The sequence below is a fragment of the Salmo trutta genome, chromosome 1 (assembly GCF_901001165.1).
Source record: "Salmo trutta chromosome 1, fSalTru1.1, whole genome shotgun sequence".
In the NCBI taxonomy this organism is placed as follows: Eukaryota; Metazoa; Chordata; class Actinopteri; order Salmoniformes; family Salmonidae; genus Salmo; species Salmo trutta.
In genome coordinates, this window is record NC_042957.1 from 21,957,883 (window position 1) to 21,984,286 (window position 26,404).

At 41.7% G+C, this 26,404-nt stretch overlaps 1 protein-coding gene across 1 annotated transcript; it reads left to right on the plus strand.

Annotated features, from left to right (window-relative positions):
- The first annotated feature begins 339 nt into the window (after positions 1 to 339).
- On the plus strand, positions 340 to 26,099 carry fbxo25 (F-box protein 25). The gene is made up of 10 exons (XM_029745376.1): positions 340 to 447; positions 852 to 986; positions 13,306 to 13,409; positions 13,601 to 13,650; positions 13,847 to 13,939; positions 14,108 to 14,201; positions 14,962 to 15,146; positions 17,561 to 17,743; positions 18,025 to 18,168; positions 25,310 to 26,099. Exons 2-10 carry the CDS (start codon positions 859 to 861, stop codon positions 25,397 to 25,399), a joined length of 1,071 nt encoding a protein of 356 aa, XP_029601236.1. The 5' UTR covers positions 340 to 447; positions 852 to 858; the 3' UTR covers positions 25,400 to 26,099.
- The last annotated feature ends 305 nt before the right edge of the window (positions 26,100 to 26,404 follow it).

Here is a 26,404-nt window from a genome sequence, read left to right on the forward strand (position 1 = left end):
TTAAAACCAAAATGTCAGATCGAACCTGATAGTCCCAAGGTCACGATTTGTAACTGGGATATCATGTCAGAGCTAAATAGCCTATAGTGGTATCAAAATATTAAATGTCTTAGAGCGAAGTCAACCCATACCGTTCAGCTTAGCAAGCTCCGCATTATATCCCTTCCCCATATCCAAACCAATACACTCCGGTAACATGTGCGAGGTTTCTATCACGTGTAGAAAAATGTCTTAGCAAAACACAGTAGATAAAAAAGCTAATGATTGACAACAGTGACAGCCAATCAGCGATATAATTCCGGGTAGCAACAAGATAAAGAAAGTCAACACGTCCAATCACAGAAAGGCAGGAGGCGTGTCACATTCCACTGTACGATATGTTTACTTCCGTCAATATTTCCAGAGGAAAGCTGCGTTTCTCAATACAACAACCTAATCACAATCTAAGTAAGTTTGGTTTGATTGTTTTATTGGGAATATATATGTTTAACTAAGAAACACAAAAGTCCTCTGTCTCTATAGTCTGTTCATCGTTTTCCGGATAATCAGTTTGCGAGCTAGCTGTCATTTGCGCTACATTTTCTAACTCGGCTCAACCAGAGAACTGTGCTTGACAGATATCCGCAGTAGTAGTCAGTATTTAACAATGACTTTATCTTTATTGTACATTCGACAGTGTTGACAACTGATGTTGATTTTGTTTTACTAGAAGTCACTAGCTACAAAATGTAATCTCTCCTCACAGCGATTTATTTTCATCGTGGCAATACAACAATACACACACAGGTACTGTAACTAACTAGCAGCTAGCTAGCTACACAAACAGCAAATATCTCCTTGCACACTCCCAGGTGAAGGATGCCTTTCTTGGGCCAGGACTGGAGGTCGCCAGGATGGAGCTGGATCAAGACCGAGGATGGCTGGAAGAGGATCGAGTTCTATGGAAATGAATTGAGGGACAACAACAACGGAATAGACTTGGAAGAGTAAGTGCCGTTTACATGCGTGTCCTCATCGCTCTTAATAATTCACCTATTGGTATATACATACATACAGTACCAGTCAAAAGTTTGGACACACGAACTTATTCAAGGGTTTTTCTTTATTTTTACTATGTTCTACATTGTAGAATACTAGTGAAGACATCAAAACTATGAAATAACATATGGAATCATGTAGTAATAGTGTTAAACAAATCAAATTATATTTTAGATTCTTCAAAGTAGCCTTTCTTTGCCTTGATAACAGCGTTGCACGCTCTTGGCATTCTCTCAACCAGCTACACCTGGAATGCTTTTCCAACAGTCTTAAAGGAGTTCCCATATATGCTGAGCACCTGTTTCCTGCTTTTCCTTCACTCTGCGGTCCAACTCATCCAAAATCATTTCAATTGGGTTGAGGTCGGTGATTGTGGAGGCCTGTTCATCTGATGCAGTGCTTTGATGCAGCACCCCTGATGCAGGGCTCTAGCATCTCAGTGCTAGAGGTGTCACTACAGACCCTGGTTCGATTCCAGGCTGTATCACAACCGGCCGTGATTGGGAATCCAACAGGGTGGCGCAAAATTGGCCCTGCGTCATTACTGTTTGGCCGGAGTAGGCCGTTATTGTAAATAATAATTTGTTCTACAAATTAACTTTTAACAAGGCACACATGCTAATTGGAATGCATTCCAGGGAACTCCTTCAAAACTGTTGGAAACGCATTCCAGGTGAAGCTGTTTGAGAGAATGCCAAGAGTGTGGAAAGTTGTCATCAAGGCAAAGGGTGGCTACTTTGAAGAATCTCAAATATAAAATATATTTTGATTTGTTTAACACTTTAATTTTTTTTGGGTTACTACATGATTCCATATGTGTTATTTCATAGTTTTGATATCTTTGATATTATTCTACAATGTAGAAAATCGTCCAAATGAAGAAGAACCCTTGAATGAGTAGGTGTCCAAACTTTTGACTGGTACTGTGTATATATACTACTCTGCCTGTTTCTCATGAGTTGCTGTATGCTTGAGTTGATTTGTAGAACACACAAGGTATGCCACCTTTAAAAAAAAAAAAAAAAAATGCATAATAACATTCATACAATCATACACATGTCAGTAATATAACCATGTGAAATTAATCTAGTTCATGTAAAGTCTTATTATTCAGATCAATGACAATTGACATTGACTCTGTTTTGATTGGTTAGTATTAAATCTTATTAAGTTGGCTATAGACTTTGCTTTTTGGCTCCATTGCAGATGAGAACTATACAATGAATCAACTGATGCTCACATGCTTGAAATGATCCCCATTAAAAGCCCCGTGTCATGTAAATATCATCACACAAATAAAAAATGCTCAAAATAATAGATTGAGCTTTTTCACACTGTGGTCATATTTACATGACATGCTGCACCATCTATGATATTGTCCTGTCTTGTATTAGCTGTTATGTACAGTCAGGCAGCACCTGGTAGCCTTTCTGTATGAACAATCTACCATTGTCACTCCCCACACTCTATTTCACCATTTGGATATTGGTTTCCATTGAAAAACAGGGTTTTGAGCAGAGATATAGTCTGCCATTTATAACTGATCTAATGGCTTTCCTCACTGAAACGTGTGGAGCGGTGGGAAAAGTAGCCAAGTGTCATACATGTACTTGAGTAAAAGTAAAGATACCTTTTGTAAAATAAAATGATTCAAGTGAAAGTCACCCAGTAAAATGTTACTTGAGTAAAAGTATTTGGTTTTAAATCTAGTTAAGTTTCAAAAGTAAATGTAATCGCTAAAATATACTTAAGTATTAAAAATGAATGTGTAAATATCATTACAAATTCCTTATATTAAGCAACCCATTCGGCACAATTGTCTTTTATTTAATTTTTTTCAGTTTAAGGATAGCCAGGGGTACACTTCAACACTCAGACAATTTACCAATGAAGCATTTGTGTTTAGTGAGTCTACCAGATCATAGGCAGTAGGGATGACCATGGATGTTCTCTTGATAAGTGTGTGAATTATATAATGTTCCTGTCCTGCTAAGCATTCAAAATGTAAGGAGTACTTTTTGTTGTTAGGGAAAATGTAAGGAGTAAAACGTTCATTATTTTCTTTAGGAGTGTAGTGGAGTAAAAGTTGTAAAAAATATGAATAGTAAGTACAAATACCCCAAAAAACTACTTAAGTCCTTTACACCACTGAACGTGTGCGCATGCGTGGTAAGGAAATGGGGATGCCTAGTCAGCTGTAGAACTGAGTGCATTCAGCTGAAATCTGTCTTCCGCAGCAACATTAGAGTTGGAAACTTTCCAGGAAATTTCAGGAATTTTTCTGGAAATTTTCCATGGGAAGTTAAGCCCTGGAATTTTGCTTAAATTCATCAAAAGTTAGCTTACAACAGTGAACCTTTTTTTGTGGGATACACATAAGGCAATTCTAGGTCTTGTGGCATATTTTGGTTAAACTATCCTCAATTCAATGGAATTGCAACCCTCTACATGCACAGTGCATTCTTCCATCACATGTACAGTGCATTCTTCCATCACATGTGCAGTGTACTCTTCCATCATATGTACAGCTGATTCTCAAGATCTTGCACACTAATGAGATGCTATTGAGCCCACACTATTACACTGTCTGAGCCAAGGACTACATGCTTTCTGGTAAGTTTTGATTACAATACTGGGTGGAGTGAATATATTTTATTTGACATGCATGATTTTTTTGTTAACTGGTAAATAGCACAGCAAAGCGTGTTTTTAAATCATTTTTAACTTGTTAACAATTTCTGCTAGTTAGTTTTTGCTACCATATGGGTTTTAGCTTGTATGAGCCTGCTAACCGAGTGTAAATTCGCCTGTTTCCATACATGTTTCATTTAAAAAAATGTATCTTACAAAGGACTTGTTTAATCTAACTGCTAAACTATTTATCTGTACATGGAGTTGTATTTAAAAAAAAAAATGTAACTCATTGTTTCCCGAATCGTTACAGGAAAATGCCACGGGCACCATCTGATGTGTGGAGACATTTCAATGCAGCTAATGTAGAAGGAAAAGCTGTGTACATTTGTATAAACTGTGCCAAATCAAATGTGAAGAATGCAACAAAGATGCAGAATCATCTGCCCATGTGCATACATTTCCCTCAGCGCTCACAACAAGCAACCTCTGACAAAAGTCCCTCTACTTCTATTGGAGGTGAAAATGATGACTCAGACACCTTATCGATAGCAACAGCTCATGGTCCTCCTGGAATCACAAGTTTTTTTGACTCAATGGAGGAACGTAGTCAGAGAAATGCTGATGAATGTCTTGTTCGAGCTGTGTATGCAACTGGTTCATATCTGATGCTCACAGGCAATGTGTATTGGAAGAGATTTCTGAATGTTCTTTGCACAGCATACACCCCTCCACCCAGACATGGTTTATCTACTCATTTGCTTGATGCAGAGTTCAGTGTTCAAGTGAAGGTCAAGCAAGTCATAGAGAAAGTAGACTGTATTGCAATCATCTCTGATGGGTGGTTGAATGTTCATGGGCAAGGAATAATTAACTACATCTCCACCCCTCAACCAGTATTATACAAGGGACAACAGACACACCAATCTCTACATTGCAGATGAGCTGAAGGCAGTCATCAATGACCTTGGACCACAGAATGTATTTGCACTGGTGACAGACAATGCTGCGAACATGAACGCTGCTTGGTCTAAAGTGGAGGAGTCCTACCCTCACATCACACCCATTGGCTGTGCTGCTCATGCATTGAATCTGCTCCTCAAGAACATAATGGCACTGAAAACAGTGGGTATCCAACCATTTCCTTGGCTCTCTTGTAGAGTGTATGTGGAGGGTCATCAAGTTATAGCAGCAATCTACCTCACCAAGCAAAGTGAGAAGAATAAGAGCACCACATTGAAGCTGCCCAGCAACACCCGTTGGGGTGGTGTTGTCATGTTTGACAGTCTCCTGGAGGGGAAGGAGTCTCTCCAAAAAATGGCCATATCATAGTCTGCCGATATGGGCAGCCCCATCTAGAGGATCCTCCTGGGTGATGTATTTTGGGAGAGAGTGGTAAGCAGCCTGAAACCTATAGCCGTAGCCATAGCACGGTTTGAGGGAGACAATGCCATCCTGTCTGATGTTAAGACTCTGCTTGCAGATGTAAGAGAAGAAATCTGTACTGCCCTGCCTACTTCACTGTTGCTCCAAGCAGAGGAAACTGCAGTTCTGAAATAAATCAAAAATCATGAAGACTTCTGCCTGAAGCCCATACACGCCGCAGCGTACATGTTGGACCCCAAGTATGCTGGCAAGAGCAGAGTTCAGCGATCAACAAGGCCGTTGGTGTCATCACTACAATGTTTTGCCACCTTGGCCTGGATGAGGGCAAGGTTCTTGGCAGTCTGGTGAAGTACACTTCCAAGCAAGGGCTTTGGGATGGAGATGCAATATGGCAGTCTTGCAAACATATCTCATCAGCCACCTGGTGGAAGGGACTTTGTGGATCTGAGGCTCTTTCCCCCGTTGCCTCCATCCTCCAAATCCCACCAACATCAGCCGCCTCAGAGCGCAACTGGTCCTTGTTTGGGAACACACCAAAGCACGCAACAGGCTGACCAATACAAGGGTTGAAAGATTGGTGGCCAAATTTTAGGCTTTTTGAGCCTGACAACGAGCCATCCTCAAGGTTGGAAAGTGACAGCGAAGATGAGGCCTCCGATTCTGATGTTCAAGAGGTGGACATTGAGGAGGTCCAGGGAGAAGACATGGAAGACAACCGAAGCTTTAGTTTCTCCACTATCATTTTACAGATGTATGTTGATAACGTTTTTGGTAGATGGATCATTGGAGATCATTCAATATTCCCTTTCTTTTGTTGTTCAGTGAAATCCTCCCATGTGAAGAGTCAACTCATTTAATTGAAGTTGAATTCGTAACTAAATTGTTTTTGAAAAATTTCTATTGGAAGGATTTAATAATTTGCAATCATGTCTACTTATGATAAGGTAAAAGGTTTATGTTTCTGTCTCCATATGGTATGGTAAATATATCCAATGCAAAAAAACATCTACATTTAAATGGTATTAATATTAATTTCCACCTCTGAATATTCCCCAAAATGTGCAACCTTAATCAACATCCACAGTGCCCGGGGAAGAATGGGTTAACTGCCTTACAGATTTTTACCTCGTCAGCTCGGGGATTCGGTCCAGCAACCTTTCTGTTACTGGCCTATCGCTCTAACCACCTGCCCAGTTAGTCTTCACTGTGTGTTGTTAAACTCTAATTATATATTTGTTTGACCCAAGGTATAGAGGGTCATGGATCCATGATCTAATTTTTTACATTTTTTAAATTTATTTAACCTATATTTAACTAGGCAAGTCAGTTAAGAACAAATTCTTATTTACAATGACAGCCTACCCCGGACAAACCCGGATGACACTGGGCCAATTGTGCACCGCACTATGGGACTCCCAATCACAGCCGGTTGTGATACAGCCTGGAATTGAACCAGGGTCTGTAGTGACGCCTCTAGCACTGAGATGCAGTGCCTTAGACCACTGCACCAGTCAGGAGCCCATTCATGACAGAAGTCACAGAACAGAACCTAGGAAAGACTGCTCTCTTCTTTCCGATCAGCTGATGCTTTTATTTAATGGTATACTGTTCATTTTGAATGTCTTTTAATGGCTCCGGGGACATGGAATATTATAAAATGAAACACAGCTGAATAATTAATAATTATAATTTTCTTTTTTTTTTATAGCTTTATTTATACATTCAACCCCTATTCTATTTGATCTCCTTGCTGAAGGGAATAAGGGATTATTTTGACTAAAGTCTTTGAAGCTTATATTTCATTATTGAATGTCAGTAATTTATTTGCAAATCATTATCAAATCAAAGTTTATTGGTCGCGTACACATATTTGCAGATGTTATCGCAGGTGCAGAAAAATGCGTGTGTTTCTAGCTCCAACAGTGCAGTAATACCAAGCAATACCTTGACATATCCCTATGGGTTATATGGCTGTTATACCTTATTGTATTTCTGTTTTATTTTTAGTTTATCAATTTAGTTCAGTTTTACCAGAACATTTTTCAGTGAGACTGAAATAGAACTCATGAAAATGTATGGTGGATATTGCTCTCTGTCATAGTTGCTGTGCTGGAGTCTTTCCCAGCAGGCTTTGCTCAAGGCTTTGACTCTGGTGATAAGGATCACGGGACATGATCCTCTCCTTGGCCACCTGTACTTATGCACCAGCTGTTACTCCTTTACTGGTGAAACTTCACAATGTTCACATTGATGCATACCTTTATGCTCAGGATAAACAGAGAAAGGGAATTGGTGGTAGTAGGTTTTTCTTGTAGCCTATCTGTATGGAATCACATGATATAACAAATGCATCCCAGTTAGTGTTGAGATCAGTTGGACTGAGAGAGTAACTTTGCCAGTGACCCTATGAGGAAGTGTTCATGTTCTCAGCCCATGAAACAGGAAACATCAGTCGGAAGTGCTGTTTTAGATTATAAAAGAGGCACAGTAAACTCGTGAAATACTGTCGAGTTTACGGTAAGTCACGGTAGGACGGATCCAGTTAGAAATTATCAAATCAAATTTAGTTATATAGCCCTTCTTACATCAGCTGATATCTCAAAGTGCTGTACAGAAACCCAGCCTAAAACCCCAAACAGCAAGCAATACAGGTGTAGAAGCACGGTGGCTAGGAAAAACTCCCTAGAAAGGCCAAAACCTAGGAAGAAACCTAGAGAGGAACCAGGCTATGAGGGGTGGCCAGTCCTCTTCTGGCTGTGCCGGGTGGAGATTATAACAGAACATGGCCAAGATGTTCAAATGTTCATAAATTACCAGCATGGTCAAATAATAATAATCACAGTTGTCGAGGGTGTAACAAGTCAGCACCTCAAGAGTAAATGTCAGTTGACTTTTCATAGCCGATCATTGAGAGTATCTCTACCGCTCCTGCTGTCTCTAGAGAGTTGAAAACAGGTCTGGGACAGGTAGCACGTCCGGTGAACAGGTCAGGGTTCCATAGCCGCAGGCAGAACAGTTGAAACTGGAGCAGCAGCACGGCCAGGTGGACTGGGGACAGCAAGGAGTCATCATGTCAGATATAACAGACTGACCCTAGCCCCCTAACACATAAACTACTGCAGCATAAATACTGGAGGCTGAGACAGGAGAGGTCAGGAGACACTGTGGCCCCATCTGACGATACCCCCGGACAGGGCCAAACAGGAAGGATATAACCCCACCCACTTTGCCAAAGCACAGCCCCCACACCACTAGAGGGATATCTTCGACCACCAACTTACCATCCTGAGACAAGGCCGAGTATAGCCCACAAAGATCTCCGCCACGGCACAACCCAAGGGGGGGCGCCAACCCAGACAGGAAGACCACGTCAGTGACTCAACCCACTCAAGTGACGCACCCCTCCTAGGGACGGCATGGGAGAACACCAATAAGCCAGTGACTCAGCCCCTGTAATAGGGTTAGAGGCAGAGAATCCCAGTGGAGAGAGGGGAACCGGCCAGGCAGAGACAGCAAGGGCGGTTTGTTGCTCCAGAGCCTTTCCGTTCACCTTCACACTCCTGGGCCAGACTACACTCAATCATAGAACCCACTGAAGAGATGAGTCTTCAGTAAAGACTTAAAGGTTGAGACCGAGTCTGCATCTCTCACATGGGTAGGCAGACTATTCCATAAAAATGGAGCTCTATAGGAGAAAGCCCTGCCTCCAGCTGTTTGCTTAGAAATTCTAGGGACAATTAGGAGGCCTGCGTCTTGTGACCATAGTGTACGTGTAGGTATGTACGGCAGGACCAAATTGGAAAGATAGGTAGGAGCAAGCCCATGTAATGCTTTGTAGGTTAGCAGTAAAACCTTGAAATCAGCCCTTGCCTTAACAGGAAGCCAGTGTAGGGAGGCTAGCACTGGAGTAATATGATCAAAATGTTTGGTTCTAGTCAGGATTCTAGCAGCCGTCTTTAGCACTAACTGAAGTTTATTTAGTGCTTTATCCGGGTAGCCGGAAAGTAGAACATTGCAGTAGTCCAACCTAGAAGTAACAAAAGCATGGATGAATTTTTCTGCATCATTTGTGGACAGAAAGTTTCTGATTTTTGCAATGTTACGTAGATGGAAAAAAGCTGCCCTTGAAACAGTCTTGATATGTTCTTCAAAAGAGAGATCAGGGTCCAGAGTAACGCCGAGGTCCTTCACAGTTTTATTTGAGACGACTATACAACCATCAAGATTAATTGTCAGATTTAACAGAAGATCTCTTTGTTTCTTGGGACCTAGAACAAGCATCTCTGTTTTGTCCGAGTTTAAAAGTAGAAAGTTTGCAGCCATCCACTTCCTTATGTCTGAAACACAGGCTTCTAGCGAGGGCAATTTTGGGGCTTCACCATATTTCATTAAAATGTACAGCTGTGTGTCATCCGCATAGCAGTGAAATTAAACATTATGTTTTCGAATTACATCCCCAAGAGGTAAAATATATAGTGAAAACAATAGTGGTCCTAAAACGGATCCTTGAGGAGGATGAACCATTCACAGAGACAAACTGATATCTTTCCGACAGATAAGATCTAAACCAGGCCAGAACTTGTCCGTGTAGACCAATCTCTCCAAAAGAATGTGGTGATCGATGGTATCAAAAGCACGAGCCATAACCTGTTCTTATTTTCATACTAAGAGAGACCTCATTCAGGAAGTGATTTCCATTCCATGGTTAGCACCTGTCATCACCAGGGCATCATGGCAAGGCAATTTAATGATGGGGTTGTTGAAGCAAGACTCAGAGTAAAGTGAGTAGGTCACCTAATAAAACAGATCCAGCTGATGAAGATGTGCCGTAGGATGACGGTAAACTGAGCGAGTAGGAAAGATCTGTGTGTGTGTGTGTTATCATCAGTGTGGGTTAAGGACAGAGTGTTTTTAAACAGATGTGTCTGGTTCCTGTTTCTCCCACAGCCTGTCAGACAATAAGTGTGAGTACTGATAATAGTTGTTTGTGACTGATTGTCTGAGGGAACTGACTCCATACCCACTAGCCGGAGAAGGATACCCAAACGTGTCTAGTTTCTCTCAGTTTCCGTCCCCAGCTATGCAACCTGTGAAATAGACATGACTGACAGATTCATAAGTCAGTAGGAGAGAGGGGGGTATTTGGAGCCGTTAAAAAAGAAAAGAAATGACATTCATCTTCACTACGCCAAGAGAAATATAGTTTTCTTTCTAACAAAGATATCTACATATATTTCAGGATGTTGTGGATCCCTGGAAATAATCCGCATTAATGTAAACATAGCTTGTCCAAAAAAAGTGGTCTCATCTCTTGGCACAACTTATCCTGGTTGTGGGGTAGCCTAAATTGAGTATAGGGACAGTGTAAGTTGAGGTAAAAAAAAATCCACATCTACACATTTCTGTACTGAATGAAATATTAACACCCTCTATCTCACATCTGTTCTGACATGTGGTTCAATTTAACATTCACTAGCAAACCTATTGAATAAAGAATTTATGAATAATGAATTTTTCTACCCTCCTCTCTCTGTCAGGTTTTGTGGCTGATTCATATTTATGGATTGCTATAATTGGGTGCATGGGTTTGACCCTGCATCGTATTGCCGTAGAAGGATGTACTATGCAGGGAGTTATTGTGTTCATCAAATCAGCATGGCGTTTTATGTTATAGCAGTGGCTACAAACAAGTTATTTTTGTCTGTCTCTTTCTCTTGTCTGTTAAAGTAGTGTTTTGGGCGGTCTTTGACTTCTCTCAGCAGGAGTGCTGGCTTGTTATCTGCAGGAAACATGTTCTGTTGTGGACTGTGGTGGTAGTGAATGATGAGGCTTTTAGACCATGGGTTTTCCCATTCAGAGCTAGCTCTGTCTAACGCCTGTGGTGCTCCAGTCTGGTGCTCCAGTCTAGACAAACAAAACAAAAATCTTCTATTTTGATTGTGAGGTACTGGATGGCCAACTCTAGATTTGGCAGAGTATTAAATCTCATTGTTATGATTTGCTACATGTTTTTTAATGTGGTGATGCAGTCGCTATTTATCTCAGATGGTTATAATAGTATAGGCTAGTCGCTGAGTACCTTTTTTTTATGATGTCATCAAATCTAGAGTTGGCCATCCAGTACCTCACAGTACAACAGTTGACAATAAACATCCTACAAATACCTCACAGAAAAACAGACAATGACATTGCACCACACAATAACCGATGACATAATTTCCTCTCAGTGACTATCCTCCAAAAAACATCCCGACTCAAAGGCCAATAACATCATACAGTACCCCCCCCCCACAGTAGCCATTGACTGCTAAACAAACACTCCCACAGACAGACAGACATCATTATGCCTGCTATTGTACTGATCCAAGTCCAACACAGTAGTTCAGCCCTCTCTCAGCCATTTAGCTGATGCCATGTAAAAGGTAAACATCGACTGTCAAAGACCTACATTGACTGTACAGAGTATATTTCGAGTAGTTTGAGAGCCAACATTGCTCTGTTCCTCTTGTCTGAGGGTTTTTGTTTTTCCTTCTCTGTCCAGGCATGCTGCAGTGAGAATCCTCTGTAAAATGTTAGGTTATTGCATTCCTGACCTCTAATTCCCTGTTACTGATTGGTGTGTGTGTGCACGTTCGTGCGTGCATGCATTAAGCAGTGGAACCATTGCATAAAACGGCCTGAATTAGCCTCCAGCCTAGATAAGCTGTATGTGTCACACGCAAAAAACTTTGATCCACACCAATGCATTGCTTCATCTCCAGCCCCCTACCTGTGGTCAGTCTGTGTGGATCTGAGACAGGCTGGAGGGAGAGTCTCAGAGCTCTGCATCCCGAGATGGTCACGTGATAAGACTGAGCACGTGGATTACTAATGCATGGAGAACATCAGTGGACCACTCACTTTGATCTAGCAGCCAGTCCTCATTAAACCTGCTGATTGTCTGTGTAGAGAGAGAACGCCACACCCATAGAGATCAGAGCAAGGTAATGGTCAATGATGTTCCAGATGCACTATGTTCAGATAACAGTAGCAACAACATAAAACCATGTAGGAGCAACAACATGGACTAGGGGTTAAAGAGGTAGTTCACCCAAATTACTATAAACTCATTTTATGGAGAACCTGTGTTGACTATTTAATCTGGGAAATAGTTTTTAGTCTTTTTAAAATATATTTCAAAAACCTGACTGATATAGCCAATACATTTCCCTGTGTTACAGGTATGCTGTTGGACTGAGGATGAAAGCCTGTTGCCAAATATTTGAAATGTAATGAAGTCCACTGAAAGTAATGAAAGCTCTGCTGATACAAAGAGGGCAAACCAATCTCTGTCAAGGGCAAGAACAGAAGTTTTATTTATTTAACCTATTTATTTTCCGTTCATTCCTTTGGCCTTCGTGGCAGTGGAAGATTCAGGAAGATTATCATATGGTCTGAGTTGGGCTAAAAAGTGCATTCATAATTTGTGTTTTAGTATACTGGAGCCCTCAGAGATACTGGCCTCGAGTCATACTTTCACAAACCTGTTTGAAGATGTAATCTGAAATTTGTCAGAGTACTGAAACGTCTCTTAAGTATAGCCCCAACAGAAGTATCACTATGAATTGTAGCCATGAACGCAAAACAAGACATACTCTGCATCTCCACCCTACAGGCAGCCGTGTAGCCACGGGTGCACACGGAACATAGACCTAAACAGGACTGTAGGAAGTTGATAGTTGCGATATAATCTGGGTTTTGAGATTAGCTGCCTATGATAGGAAGTTGATTTGCTGCTAGATATCTTATGCTTGCCTCAATTATACAATGACAGTGATACAACCTCATGGATACAAGCTGCTATCTCTGACCTATTGGCATACAGCCATATACACTACCTGGCATTAATGCAAATCAGAGATTTTCGGAAATCTGAAGTTAGTGTTTGTCCCAAAGTGGTTTCCGAGATAGAGATTAGCAGATCTTGTCCAGCATTAGAGCTGATGTTATGGTCAGAAAATAGTCCCTGACCTTCTCCACGAGTCTTTCTGAGAAACAAGAGGTCAGCCAGGTCAGATCAGGGCTGTGCCAGTCTTAATCACCTCAGAGGGGTAGTCAGGCAGTCATCTGGGCATGGCCAGGCTGTGTGCTTCTGCAGCGTGGACAGCCACTTAGTTTGTTACATAAATACACTGACGTCCACCATGCCAACGCTCATAAACAATGCTATTAACTCACTCCTTTCATGTCTACCTTGTTTTTCTGAAACAGACTCTGCGATGAAAACAAAGAGAATCTGTTTACTGGAAATGTGTGCGAGGTAGTCGCCAAAAAGAGGAAAAAAGACTTGTACAACAACAACACCAAATCACAGTGTGAGTAGCACTGACCACATCCATTTTATTCCCATTAAAGGTCTTTGGGGGAAAAAGGCCAACCACAAGAGCTGTTAGGAATGCTAGCCAACTAATATGAGGTTTGGCAACCGTGGTTTAACAAAACAGTTCTGATAAATAGCAAAGTAAATCTCTCTCTCTTTGACTCTTTATTTTCTCTCTTTTCCCAGTTGTTTACCAGGAGAAGTGGATCTATGTTCAGAAGGAGAGCACAAGAGAGGTGAGGAAAGTTTAGGTCAACTGCACCATATAACTGTGTGACCCAAGACCTGGAATGTGGATACACTGTTTATGCAAAATTTAATGGACAGTAAATAATACTGAGAATGTCCACTAGATTTTATTTATTGCCCATTCTACTCTTTACCATACATGGTATGTGTTTTGGTAATTAAGTTTGTGTGTTATTACCTTAGAGACATGGATACTGCACACTAGGGGAAGCCTTCAACCGTCTAGATTTTTCCAGTGCCACTCAGGACATCCAGAGATTTACCTATGTGGCAAAAGTAAGCTGCTGGCTAACTATCTGAATTATAAGCATGATTTAGCTTGATCACTAAAACTGTGTGTATCTATTCTACTGGATATGTGTTGATACTAGTCCTTGGTTTGTGTCCTGTCCTTTCACTCTTTTACTTCTCTCTCTCTCACCCCCTCTCTCTCCCTCTGTGCAGCTCCTCCAGCTCATAGCCAGGTCTCAGCTGCCATCCCTAAGTGGAGCAGCTCAGAAGAACTACTTCAACGTGCTGGAGAAGATTGTACGGAAGGGTGAGAGAGACAGAGGGATATGTCCTCATCATGCTGTACCTCCCTGGTCTGTACTCAATGGCCTGTCAGAATAACACAGTGTAACCACAGCACATTGCCTAATGGCACAGCCCCTGGTTTTAGCTCTGAGCCATACTTACATTAGTGTTGGCACTGCTCCCTGGTTGGAGAAGTGAAATGCAGCCTCATGCTTTCTCTGAGAACACACGTCTCTCTGTCCTCAATTCTATGCCCTCAAACTGACAGTCTAATACTGGGTTTCTTGGTATTGTTTGGTCTCATCAGTGTGGCAGTAGAACCGGTCCCACTGCTGCTGTGTCAGTGATTGTCCCGCCACTAAACCACACAGCTGTAGTGCCCCATCATTACTTAGCTGCTGTTGCCGGGCGGATCAAAGGAGCCATCAGATCTAAGCTTTATGTCACACAACCACACGCCTCAGGAAGGAAAACATGAATTAGCTGCAGTATATAAAGACCTATTTTGCTTTGGCTTCATGGATGCCTTGAGAGTACAGTACGTTCTTCAAATGGTGGTTTTGCTTTGGGAGTAATGGCAAAATGCTTCAACTTTTGATAAAGATTTTAAAGGTTTTTTATTTTATTTTAATTATTGAATTTTTGACTATGTTTATTCCATTACAAAAAACATAACATTTATCTCTCGAGAGACCTGGTATGAACGACAGTGAATGTTGACGTAGTTATATGGTGGGTTTCTTTACACTGTTTTAACGTCTTTGTTCTTTCTTTGTGTCCAGTTCTGGAGGACCATCATAACCCTCGCCTTATCAAGGAGCTGCTGCAGGACCTGAGCTCCACCCTGTGCATCCTGACCCGGGGCATGGGCAAGTCTGTCCTGGTGGGCAACATCAACATCTGGGTCTGCAGGCTGGAGACCATCCTCAACTGGCAGCAGCAGCTCAACAACCTGCAGATACCCAAGGTAGAGTATGGGGGGGTGGGTCCTTTTTAAACAGATGATTATGGACCTAAAAGCCCTCACACCTAATAGTTCAGCCATGGCTCTATAAGGGAAGGCTTCTACTGACCTGGGTACAGTCCCCACACGCTTCAAGATGGCCACCATTGTTCCTGTACCCAAGAAGGCAAATGTAACTGAACTAAATGACTCGCCCCGTAGCACTCACCTCTGTCGTCATGAAGTGCTTTGAGAGACTAGTCAAGGATCATATCACCTCCACCTTACCTGCCACCCTAGACCCACTTCAATTTGCTTACCGCCCCAATAGATCCACAGACGATGCAATCGCCATCACTCTGCACACTGCCCTATCCCATCTAGACAAGAGGAATACCTATGTAAGAATGCTGTTTATTGACTATAGCTCAGCATTCAACACCATAGTACCCTCCAAGCTCATCATTAAGCTTGGTGCCTTGGGTCTGAACCCCGCCCTGTGCAACTGGGTCCTGGACTTCCTGACGGGCCGCCCCCAGGTGGTGAAGGTAGGAAACATCACCACCACTCCGCTGATCCTCAATACTGGGGCCCCACAAGGGTGCGTGCTCAGCCCCCTCCTGTACTCCCTGTTCACCCATGACTGCGGGGCCAAGCACGCATCCAATTCGATCATCAAGTTTGCAGACGACACAACAGTAGTGGGCTTGGTTACCAACGATGATGAGACAGGCTACAGGGAGGAGGTGAGGGCTCTGGGAGTGTGGTGCCTGGAAAACAACCTCTCACTCAACGTCAACAAAACAAAGGAGATGATCGGGTGGTGCGGTCTGGCCAACGCATTACCAGGGGGCAAACTACGCATCCTCCAGGACACCTACAGCACCCAATGTCACAGGAAGGCCAAAAAGATAATCAAGGACATCAACCACCCGAGCCACTGCCTGTTCACACCGCTATCATCCAGAAGGTGAGGTCAGTACAGGTGTATCAAAGCTGGGACCGGGAGACTGAAACAGCTCCTATCTCAAGGACATCAGACTGTTAAACAGCCATCACTAGCACATTAGAGACTGCTGCCTATAGACATAGACTAGGAATCACTGGCCACTTTAAGGAATGGAACACTAGTCACTTTAATAATGTTTACATATCTTGCATTACTCATCTCATATGTATATATTGTATTCTAAACTATTCTATGGTATCTCATTCACTTAATAATGTTTACCTATCTTGCATTACTCATCTCATGTGTATATACTGTTTTCTATACTATTCTACTGTATCTTAGTCCGTTCCGCCTTGAAATTGCTCGTCCATATGTATATAGTCTTAATTCATTCCTACTTAGATTTGTGTGTATTGGGTATATGTTGTGTAATTTGTTAGATATTACTTGTTAGATATTACTGCACTGTCGGAGCTAGAAGCAAAAGCATTTCGCTACACCTGCAATAACATCTGCTAATTACGTGTATGTGACCAATAACATCGGCTAATTACGTGTATGTGACCAATAACATCTGCTAGTTACGTGTATGTGACCAATAACATCTGCTAATTACGTGTATGTGACCAATAACATCTGCTAATTACGTGTATGTGACCAATAACATCTGCTAATTACGTGTATGTGACCAATAACATCTGCTAGTTAATTGTATGTGACCAATGACATCTGCTAGTTACGTGTATGTGACCAATGACATCTGCTAATTACGTGTATGTGACCAATAACATCTGCTAATTACGTGTATGTGACCAATAACATCGGCTAATTACGTGTATGTGACCAATGACATCTGCTAATTACGTGTATGTGACCAATGACATCTGCTAATTACGTGTATGTGACCAATAACATTGGCTAATTACGTGTATGTGACCAATGACATCTGCTAATTACGTGTATGTGACCAATGACATCTGCTAATTACGTGTATGTGACCAATGACATCTGCTAATTACGTGTATGTGACCAATGACATCTGCTAATTACGTGTATGTGACCAATAACATCTGCTAGTTACGTGTATGTGACCAATAAGATTTGATATGATTTGGCACGGTGACAGTGTTCAGTCATCGGGTCCTCTCAGTGTTGTATTGTGTAGTGGAATGCTGCAGCCCCAGCCAGCCTGGGATAACCTTAACTAGGTGTCAATCTGGTTCTGCTTTAGCCAACTCTTGTGCTGATGTTTGGCTCAATCCGAATCAGACTGGCTAGGCTTCAGAGATAGACTGGTTCATTTTCTGTCTCATTATCAAGGTGGTTAATGTGTTTGCTTTGTAAAAAGTTGTAACTTCTGTACTTAGACATGTGTGCCGTCTGTTTAGTTTCAAGAGACGAGACCTCTTGAAAATTGACCTGGTAGTTATGTGACAGTCTTGCCATAGTTTCAACATATATGTATATCCACCCCCCCCCCCCCCAGCAACTGTCCAATGGGATGACGCTGCGTGACCTGCCGCTAGACATGCAGAACAACATCCTGTACAAGTTCTCCGACGCCTGTGACATCATCAACCTGGGACAGGCCACGCCCACTCTTCACATGCTCAGTGAGGACCGGCGCCTGTGGAAGAAGCTGTGTCAGTTTCACTTTGCAGAGAAACAGGTAGAAGTCACTGGGTATCTAAACATGGCATTCAATGTAATCAGTGTCACAAACTGCTTGAATACAGGGTCATGTTCAGTGAGTAGTACACAGTGACCACCAGAGTGCAGTGTTGCCACATTTAATATAAGGGAGGCATTCTACATAAGGTCTATGGAGTTGAACATGAAATGGTGGTCATTTAGAAAATAACTCTGGAATTACCCTTCAGTTACCTTAGCATCTCTTTCTTTCCTTTCCCCCTGGTGTCAACCGTGTTTTCTCGTCGTGTGTGTGTGTAGTTCTGCAGGCATCTGATCTTGTCAGAGAGGGGCCATGTGGACTGGAAGGTCATGTACTTCACCCTACAGAAATACTACCCCAAGAGAGAGCAGTACGGAGACACACTGCACTTCTGCAGACACTGTAGCATCCTCTTCTGGAAGGTAAGAACAAGAAGACACACTAGACAACATGACAGCATCTCAAAAGGCACCCTATTCCCTACAGTGCCATTTCGGACGTGTTATATGGGTTCCATAGCTGCATGTCAGGGGGGACTCCCATAATACATATGCCTATTTTTAGGTTGATATTAATAATAGATTTATTAAGCATTTTTCCAAGTTCCTAATGTGCTTAGCAAGAAAGAAAAGTAAACTAAAATGTTAAATAAAGTGGAGAGTGAGTTTTTGAGTCCTAGCCAGGAGAAATCTTTGCATGTGATGTCATGGTGACCTTTGGCTGTGTTTATGGAGTTTGGGGTCAGCTCAGGACTGAGATTTGCCCATTAATAAACGGTAGCGCATTTGCGTCGATTTACAAATGTTTCTGCCGTAAGAAGGAAATGCCCCGACTATCTGTGTTAATATGCCTCACTTGTGATACGGTTTTGGAAACATTTGGAACTTGACTTTCATATCAGCGAGAAATTATTTTTCAAATCCAAAAGATACACTTACTGTATGCAGTTTTAGCACAGTTGCACATGACTGTGTTGTGAATAATGCATGCATGCTCACAATGGAAATGTGAGCGCAAGGTGGGAGGATGACGTATGTCAGCTGGAGGCTGTTATTGTGCTAAAACTGCGTACAGTAGGTATCTTTTGTATTTGAAAGATTATTTCTCGCTGATATGAAAGTAAAGTTACAAAAGTTTCCAAAACTGTATCGCCAGCAAGGATTATTAATGTGTCTGGGTCTTTCTATGAACAATGTGTGACATTGGGATCAACATTTCAAAATCGTATGAAACAAAAATCAAAAGGATTTTCATGTAGTTTCACGTGTTCTTCGAGGAATAAAAGTGAATATATGCAAATTGGCCCATAACTCCACCTATACAACAACATATCAATCAATCAAATGTATTTATAAAGCCCTTTTTACATCAGCAGATGTCACAAAGTGCTATACAGAAACCCAGCCTAAAACCACAAACTGCAAGCAATGCAGATGTAGAAGCACGGTGGCTAGGAAAAACTCCCTAGAAAGACAGGAACCTTGGAAGAAACCTAGAGAGGAACCAGGCTCTGAGGGGTGGCCAGTCAGTCCTCTTCTGGCTGTGCCAGGTGGAGATTATAAGAGTACATGGCCATTTAAGGCCAGATTGTTCTTCAAGATGTTCAAACGTTCATAGATGACCAGCAGGGTCAAATAATAATCAGTGGTTGTAGAGGGTGCAACAGGTCAGCACCTCCAAGAGTAAATGTCAGTTGGCTTTTCATAGCCGAGCATTCAGAGGTCAAGACAGCCGGTCCAGGACAAGGCAGCACGTCCGGTGAACAGCTCAGTGTTCCTTAGCCACAGGCAGAACAGTTGAAACTGGAGCAGCAGTATGACCAGGTGGACTGGGGACAGCCAGGAGTCATCAGGCCAGGTAGTTCTGAGGCATGATCCTGGTGCTCCGGTCTCTCCTGGAGGAGAGAGAGAGCAAGAGAGAATTAGAGGGTGCATACTTAAATTCACACAGGACACCAGATGTGCCCGGAGAATTACACCAGATATAACAGACTGACCCTAGCCCCCCCAGAACGTGGACTATTGCAGTATAGATACTGGAGACAGAGACTGGTGGGTCGTGGGACACTGTGGCCCTGTCCGACGATACCCCCGGACAGGACCAACCAGGCAGGATATAACCCCACCCACTTTCCAGAAGCACAGCCCCCACACCACTAGGGGGATATCAACAGACCGCCAACTTACTACCCTGAGACAAGGCTGAGTATAGTCCACGAAGATCTCCTCCACACCACTAGAGGGATATCAACAGACCACCAACTTACTACCCTGAGACAAGGCTGAGTATAGTCCACGAAGATCTCCTCCATACCACTAGAGGGATATCAACAGACCACCAACTTACTACCCTGAGACAAGGCTGAGTATAGTCCACGAAGATCTCCTCCACACCACTAGAGGGATATCAACAGACCACCAACTTACTACCCTGAGACAAGGCTGAGTATAGTCCACGAAGATCTCCTCCACCGCACGAGCCTGAGGGGGCAGAAACCCGGACAGAAAGATCACGTCTGTGACTCAACCCACTCAAGTGATGCACCCCTCCTAGGGACAGCATGGAAGAGCACCAGTAAGCCAGTGACTCAGCCCCTGTAATAGGGTCCGAGGCAGAGAATCCCAGTGGAGAGAGGGGAGCCGGCCAGGCAGAGACGGCAAGTGCCTTTCCGTTCACCTTCGCACCCCTGGGCTAGACTACACTCAATCATAGGACCTACTGAAGAGATGAGTCTTCAGTAATGACTTGAAGGTTGAGACCGAGTCTGCGTCTCTCACATGGATAGGCAGACCATTCCATAAAAATGGAGCTCTACATCCTTTAAGCAGGGTTCTTACAGCTATTAGCTAGTCAAATTCAAGGACTTTCAGACATTTTCAAGAACTTAATGGTACTTTTTTAAAGAACCTCAATGTTATACAATTGTGTGTATATAACTGTACATATAGGTCCTAATATAACCCCCCCCCACGCACACAATAAAAAGTGTCCAAAAAAAGTAGGCCATTACTACTTTAATAATTATTATTTCTTTGAGTTTTTGGGCCTTGCCAATGCATTGATATTGAAAGTATTTTTACCTAACAGAATGTGAGAATGTGGACATTTCCTGACTAAATAGATTGGATGCATGCATGGAGATTTGTATGTGCCAGATGTAGGCACATGTAATAAAGTCATGAATAGCGGTAGCATTAATCTCACCATCGCTGTTTTTATCATGAGTAAGTGACCGAAAACCAGGTCTCTTTTTAAAGTGTAGTAATTTAGTAGACTCTTATCCAGAACGACTTACAGGAGCAATTTTATTTGATTTTAATTGCAGAATTTTCAGCTAGTCAGCTCTGGGATTCAAACCTGCTACCTTTCGGTAACTGGTCCAATGCTCTTAACTGCTAGGCTACCTGCTGCCCTTTTTCTTTTTTCTTTTTTTTCTGGAAGAATTTATATAGAAAGACTAGTTGAATCCAACATTAGATGTTGTCATCCTAATGAAAGTAAAAACATTTAGGCACTCACTACTGTAAGTCACTCTGGATAAAAGTGTCTGCTAAATGACTAAAATGTAAGTAATAATCATGGGTAGTTACAAGGGAGCAGGAGAACTTATAAATTGGCTACAATCATTCCAATAACTTTTCAAGCACAAAATTGAGGATTTAAAAAAATAATAATCCAAGGTAGGCCTATTCCAGTACTTGAATTTATGAGCAACAAGTTCACGTAGGCTACTTCAAGCCCCTTGTATTGTTTTTAAAATTGCAGTTCTAACATGGAAAACAAAATGTATTTGACATGTTATTTCATTACCAGATCTTAATGTGATCTGGTAATGAAATAACATGTCAAATACATTATTGTGAATAAGTCCAGTAGGTTATGTAATTTGTTGTCATTATATCCAGAATAATTAATAGGAATACCGTTGGTGTTGCGCAATAGTCTATTCTACACAATTGCACACAGTAGACTCTGTCTCTAAGCCGAGGAACAAAAATATATGAAAACACAAACTCATTGCCTTTTTGCTTTCTCTGTTAAATCTAATGAGACCCTGCTGAAAATCAAGCAGACAATGATAGATGGTAAACATCAATTCGCTAGGGATATTAGATCCAACTGTCTTCACTGGTGTAACCAATGAGACGCCAAAATATTCTTCATTCCTTGCAAACACCTTTTTTTACAGCACTTGGGCTATTGTTGCATCGCATGTGTCATCACAGCACTTGACTGTTATTCGGAAAATTCCTTCCTGGATCAGTAGATGTGTTAAAATATCACAGCGTAACTAATCAGCTGGATGGACACCAAATGAGCATCTAACAAGTAGTATGCATAATTATTGAAGAGGCACGTTAATGATCATATCGATTTTAAGTATAAAGGTAAGGTGGCTCTTTTTGTTAGAACATTTGAATTTGCAATGCTTACATAATTTTCGATTTGTGTGCCCATAAACTGTTTTCACCCCTTAACATAAGGAGACACTAAATGTTACGTACTTTCACATTTCTGAGATCTCTATACAAAAAACTGTCTGACAGCTAGGTCCAGGATCCTTACAGGGTTCAAGTGCGATGTCTAATTTAACTGATTTAATGATTAACATATGATATAACGACAGCTTACACTGCCATAAATGCAAGGAGAGAAGTAAGTTGTCACACGATTTTGGACAAATCCGTCAAGACGCCAATCATGATTAAGGGTTAAACATAGGTTGGCTATATAGCTATGACCCCCCCCCCCATATCTTAATGTAATGACATGAGAGAAAAAACATATCCTCACTGGTACCCTAGTTTATAGAAAGACCCTTCTAAGCGTTAAAACGGAGCGTCGGGATTGTAGTCCACATGGAGCCAGCTGTGGTCCATATACATTCACCTTAGAACCCTAGGGATGGCTGTATGCCCCCGTTGGGTTCTCAAGAGCTGGACAGGGATGTACTGTGAGGAAAATGTACAGCCAAAACAGGGATGTACTGTGAGGAAAATGTACAGCCAAAACAATCTTTATCAGTAATGTGTAGTCACAACCACCCCCAAAAAGAATAGTCTCTCTGTGTATTGAGACTTTTGTTTATGCACTTTTTAAATAAATACATTCTCAACTTATGCTATTAGAAGTGATTCATCATTTGGGTGGAGAAAACCAGCCTCTTTTCCAGAACCAACAAACTGCTTAACTGCCCCTCTCCTTTTTGCTAGCAGCATATAACTCTAGCACATTCCTCTCACCTCAGCCCTTAGTAATTTTCATGATTTTTTTTTTTATTATTTTTTTTTAAGTCATTCGAAAGCCAGATGTTTTAGGCTTAATTATAGTGAAGCAAGTCAATTCTGGTCTTCATATATACTGAACAAAAATATAAACGCAACATGTAAAGTGTTTGTCCCATGATTCATGAGCTGAAATAAAAGGTCCCAGCAATGTTCCATATGCACAAAATATTATTTCTCTCAAATTATGTGCACAAATTTGTTTATCCCTGTTAGTGAGCATTTTTCCATTGCCAAGATAATCCATCCACCTGACAGGTTTGGCATATCAAGAAGCTGATTTAAACAGCATGGTCATTACACAGGTGCACCTTGTGCTGGGGGCAATAAAAGACCACTCTAAAATGTGCACAACACAGGGAGTGTGCAATTGGGATGCTGACTGCAGGAATGTCCACCAGAGCTATTGCCAGGGAATTGTATGTTAATTTATCTACCATAAGCTGCCTCCAATGTCGTTTTAGAGATTTTGGCAGTATGTCCAACTGGCCCCACAACCAAAGACCACGTGTAACCATGCCAGCCCAGGACCTCCACATCCGGCTTCTTCTTTTTCCAACTGCTATGACTGATTGGTGGCACGGTCTGCGAAGACACTTGGCTCATAGTTTAATGGTTGGGTGTTCTAATCACACAGGGCAGATATCCTTTATTTACAATATTTGTCCTGTACCCACGCATTTTTTCATTCTGAAAAGTGAAAGCATCCCTGGGAGAGGGGTTGCCCTTGTAGTAGTTGTAGGTTTTTATACAGTACCCAAGACCAATCTGAGTTAATTTGACAATTGGAAAAAGAGCTACTGTGTAAATACTGCAATGCGGGTTGGATTGAATTGAGTCCCTAATTTTCATTTTCAAGGTGATTGCACTTTTCTTCCCAAAACAATACCGCAATAAATGTAAGTCCACATTTCAAATATTGTTTTTGCGACCCATGAGGGATTTTAATTTACACCGCAAATGGCAATAGATGTCAGGAACGCTGCGCCTTACCACTGAGATAAATATCCAGAGATATTTGTTCACGGTGAACATCATTTTCTTATCAGAGTGTGCCAGTGGACTGGTAAGTATGCATTAGTGAGAAAATGTGGGGATCAGGTACAACTATGTTTACCTACCCACCCAGAACTTCTCACCTGAATGCATTTTTTTTATTTGAAGGGGTGGGAAAATGCTGAAATTGGGGTTGAGTTACCCTTTTAAAAACCTTCTCAGTTGAACCCAGAACATGAATAATTTAAATTTTCTACACTATAAATGGACTATTCCCTGGGGATCTACAGGTTTAGAATGTTGGTTGGGCTTTAGTTGGCTTTAGTTTGCTAACGTTAATGCTTATGACTGTGCTAATCCTGAACCTAAGGAGGAAACTAATCTGTGAAACCAGACAAATTATTCACATGCAGCTCAAAGATCAATGAATGAACTGACTAACCCTCATTGACAGATTTTACCTATTTTCTTTATAAGAAACCGACCACCCATTGGATTCAAAAGCATGGGTTATAGCAAGGTTATTGTTAATGACTATTATGAATATTTGTTTCACCTTTATAGCCCCACTTATGATGCTCATGAATAGAAGGACTGGTCACACCATTGCTATTAAGACTCAAATGTGTGAGCAGACTGAGCACATATGAGTACATCACCTTGCCAGCTCCTGTCACCACTAACTAATGGTATGATGCAGTGCTAGACTCTAAACAACCTGAGTATTGTACTGGGCTCCTCCTGCAAGTACTGTAACTCTCCTAAATTTAGAGCAATGTGCCTTCTATTTCCCCTCTCTCCTCTGGCATCGTAGATTGACCCCTCTTTCCTCTCAGTGCCAACCAAGGCTTTGTTAGAACCAGACAGCCTCCCATCCTTCTGTTTCTAATCTTTTAACCTTTCTGCATCCCTCTCCATCCCTCTCTTGTTCCTTACTTCCTGCCTCTCTTCCTGACTCCCCCTGTACTTGTCCCTGACCCCTAAAGGACTGCCACCTGGCCTTATTATTCAAGGTACTTTCCTTCCCATCATGTCTGACTCTCTGGCCACCATTTTGTTTTCTGTTGTCCTGGTGATGAATTATGTTTTAGACTCGACTTGTGGTCACTCGTCTTCTGGTTTGTTATGCATTTTTGCTTAGAAAATGACTAAGGTTGTGAATTTATTTAATTTGAGAAAATGTTGACTGTATTTTAGGCACTGTTGTCCTGTCTGACATGGAACTCGTATGAATGTGTGATGCTACAGTATAGTAACAACGGCTCTCCCTCCTGTCTCCTAGGACTCTGGACATCCTTGTACAGCCAACGATCCTGACAACTGCCTCATGCCTGTTTCACCTCAGCACTTCATAGACCTCTTCAAATTCTAGACCTCCTTTTGATACTCCAGACCAGGAGAGGGGTGACTTTCAACCCCTCCTCGCCTTGCCTCTCCTCACCGTGTATAGTGTGTGTATAAAACAAAGGGCTCAGAGGAAGAAGACGTGTTTTGTTGTTTCATATTTTTCTGCATATTTTTGACTCTGACTGAAAACAACAGAGAGGAAAAGGAGAGATGATATTACGTTTTTGAGTGTGAGGCATGGATGGCATTAAAGAGAACTGCAGTGCTCGTTATTGACACCTTGTTGGGAAATAACTGATTATTCCATGTGATGGCTTGGTGGCCATTTTAGGCCAGTTTGCCTGTTTTTTTTTTGTTAGTTTCCTTGGTAACATAATGTATGTCCAATGTAGTTGTAGGTCTCTGTTTATGTACAGTATATCTCCTTCTGTGTATTTTCACCCTGCATATTTGAGGCGTCAACACTAAAAATAAATGTACGTTTGCTGTAACAATTACTTTTTACGATACACCTTTTGTCAGAAGAACTTTCAAGTAGACAGTAAAAAAATGAAATGTAAACATGACTTTATGGGGGGGTTTGTAATATTGCTTTAACATTCCAACTGATATGTAACTTATAGTTGGCTACTCTTGTTGGTATTATCATTCATTTCCTGGGATAGAAGCGATCTAATTATAAAAAATAATAAAGGCGTTCATGGCTGTGGTTGCTATGGGAATCATCTGACCTTTTTCCTTTTAAAATCCACTATAATATGACATAGACCCTTAACATCCAGGCAGATCACAGCAGCACAGGAGACTGAGCAGAGCATGTTCGACAACATTCACATGAACCCTCCGTCTGAGGTTAAGGCCATGCATAGAGCATTCATAACTGGAGTCCTAAACAGTCATGACAGCCAATGTAAGCTAGTTGGCTAGCGAGCGGCTAGGCTGTATGAAGGAGAGTGTTCCTGCATGTTTCTCCACATTGTAAACTATTCTGTTGTTGAAGTCCGGCACAGTAAATCGGACCGTGCATTTA

Coding starts and splice junctions, on each gene's coding strand:
- fbxo25 (XM_029745376.1), top strand. CDS start 859: ATGCCTTTCTTGGGCCAGGACTGGAGGTCGCCAGGATGGAGCTGGATC. Junction 13,410..13,600: donor CAACAACACCAAATCACAGT/GTGAGTAGCACT, acceptor CTCTTTTCCCAG/TTGTTTACCAGGAGAAGTGG. Junction 17,744..18,024: donor TTCACTTTGCAGAGAAACAG/GTAGAAGTCACT, acceptor GTGTGTGTGTAG/TTCTGCAGGCATCTGATCTT.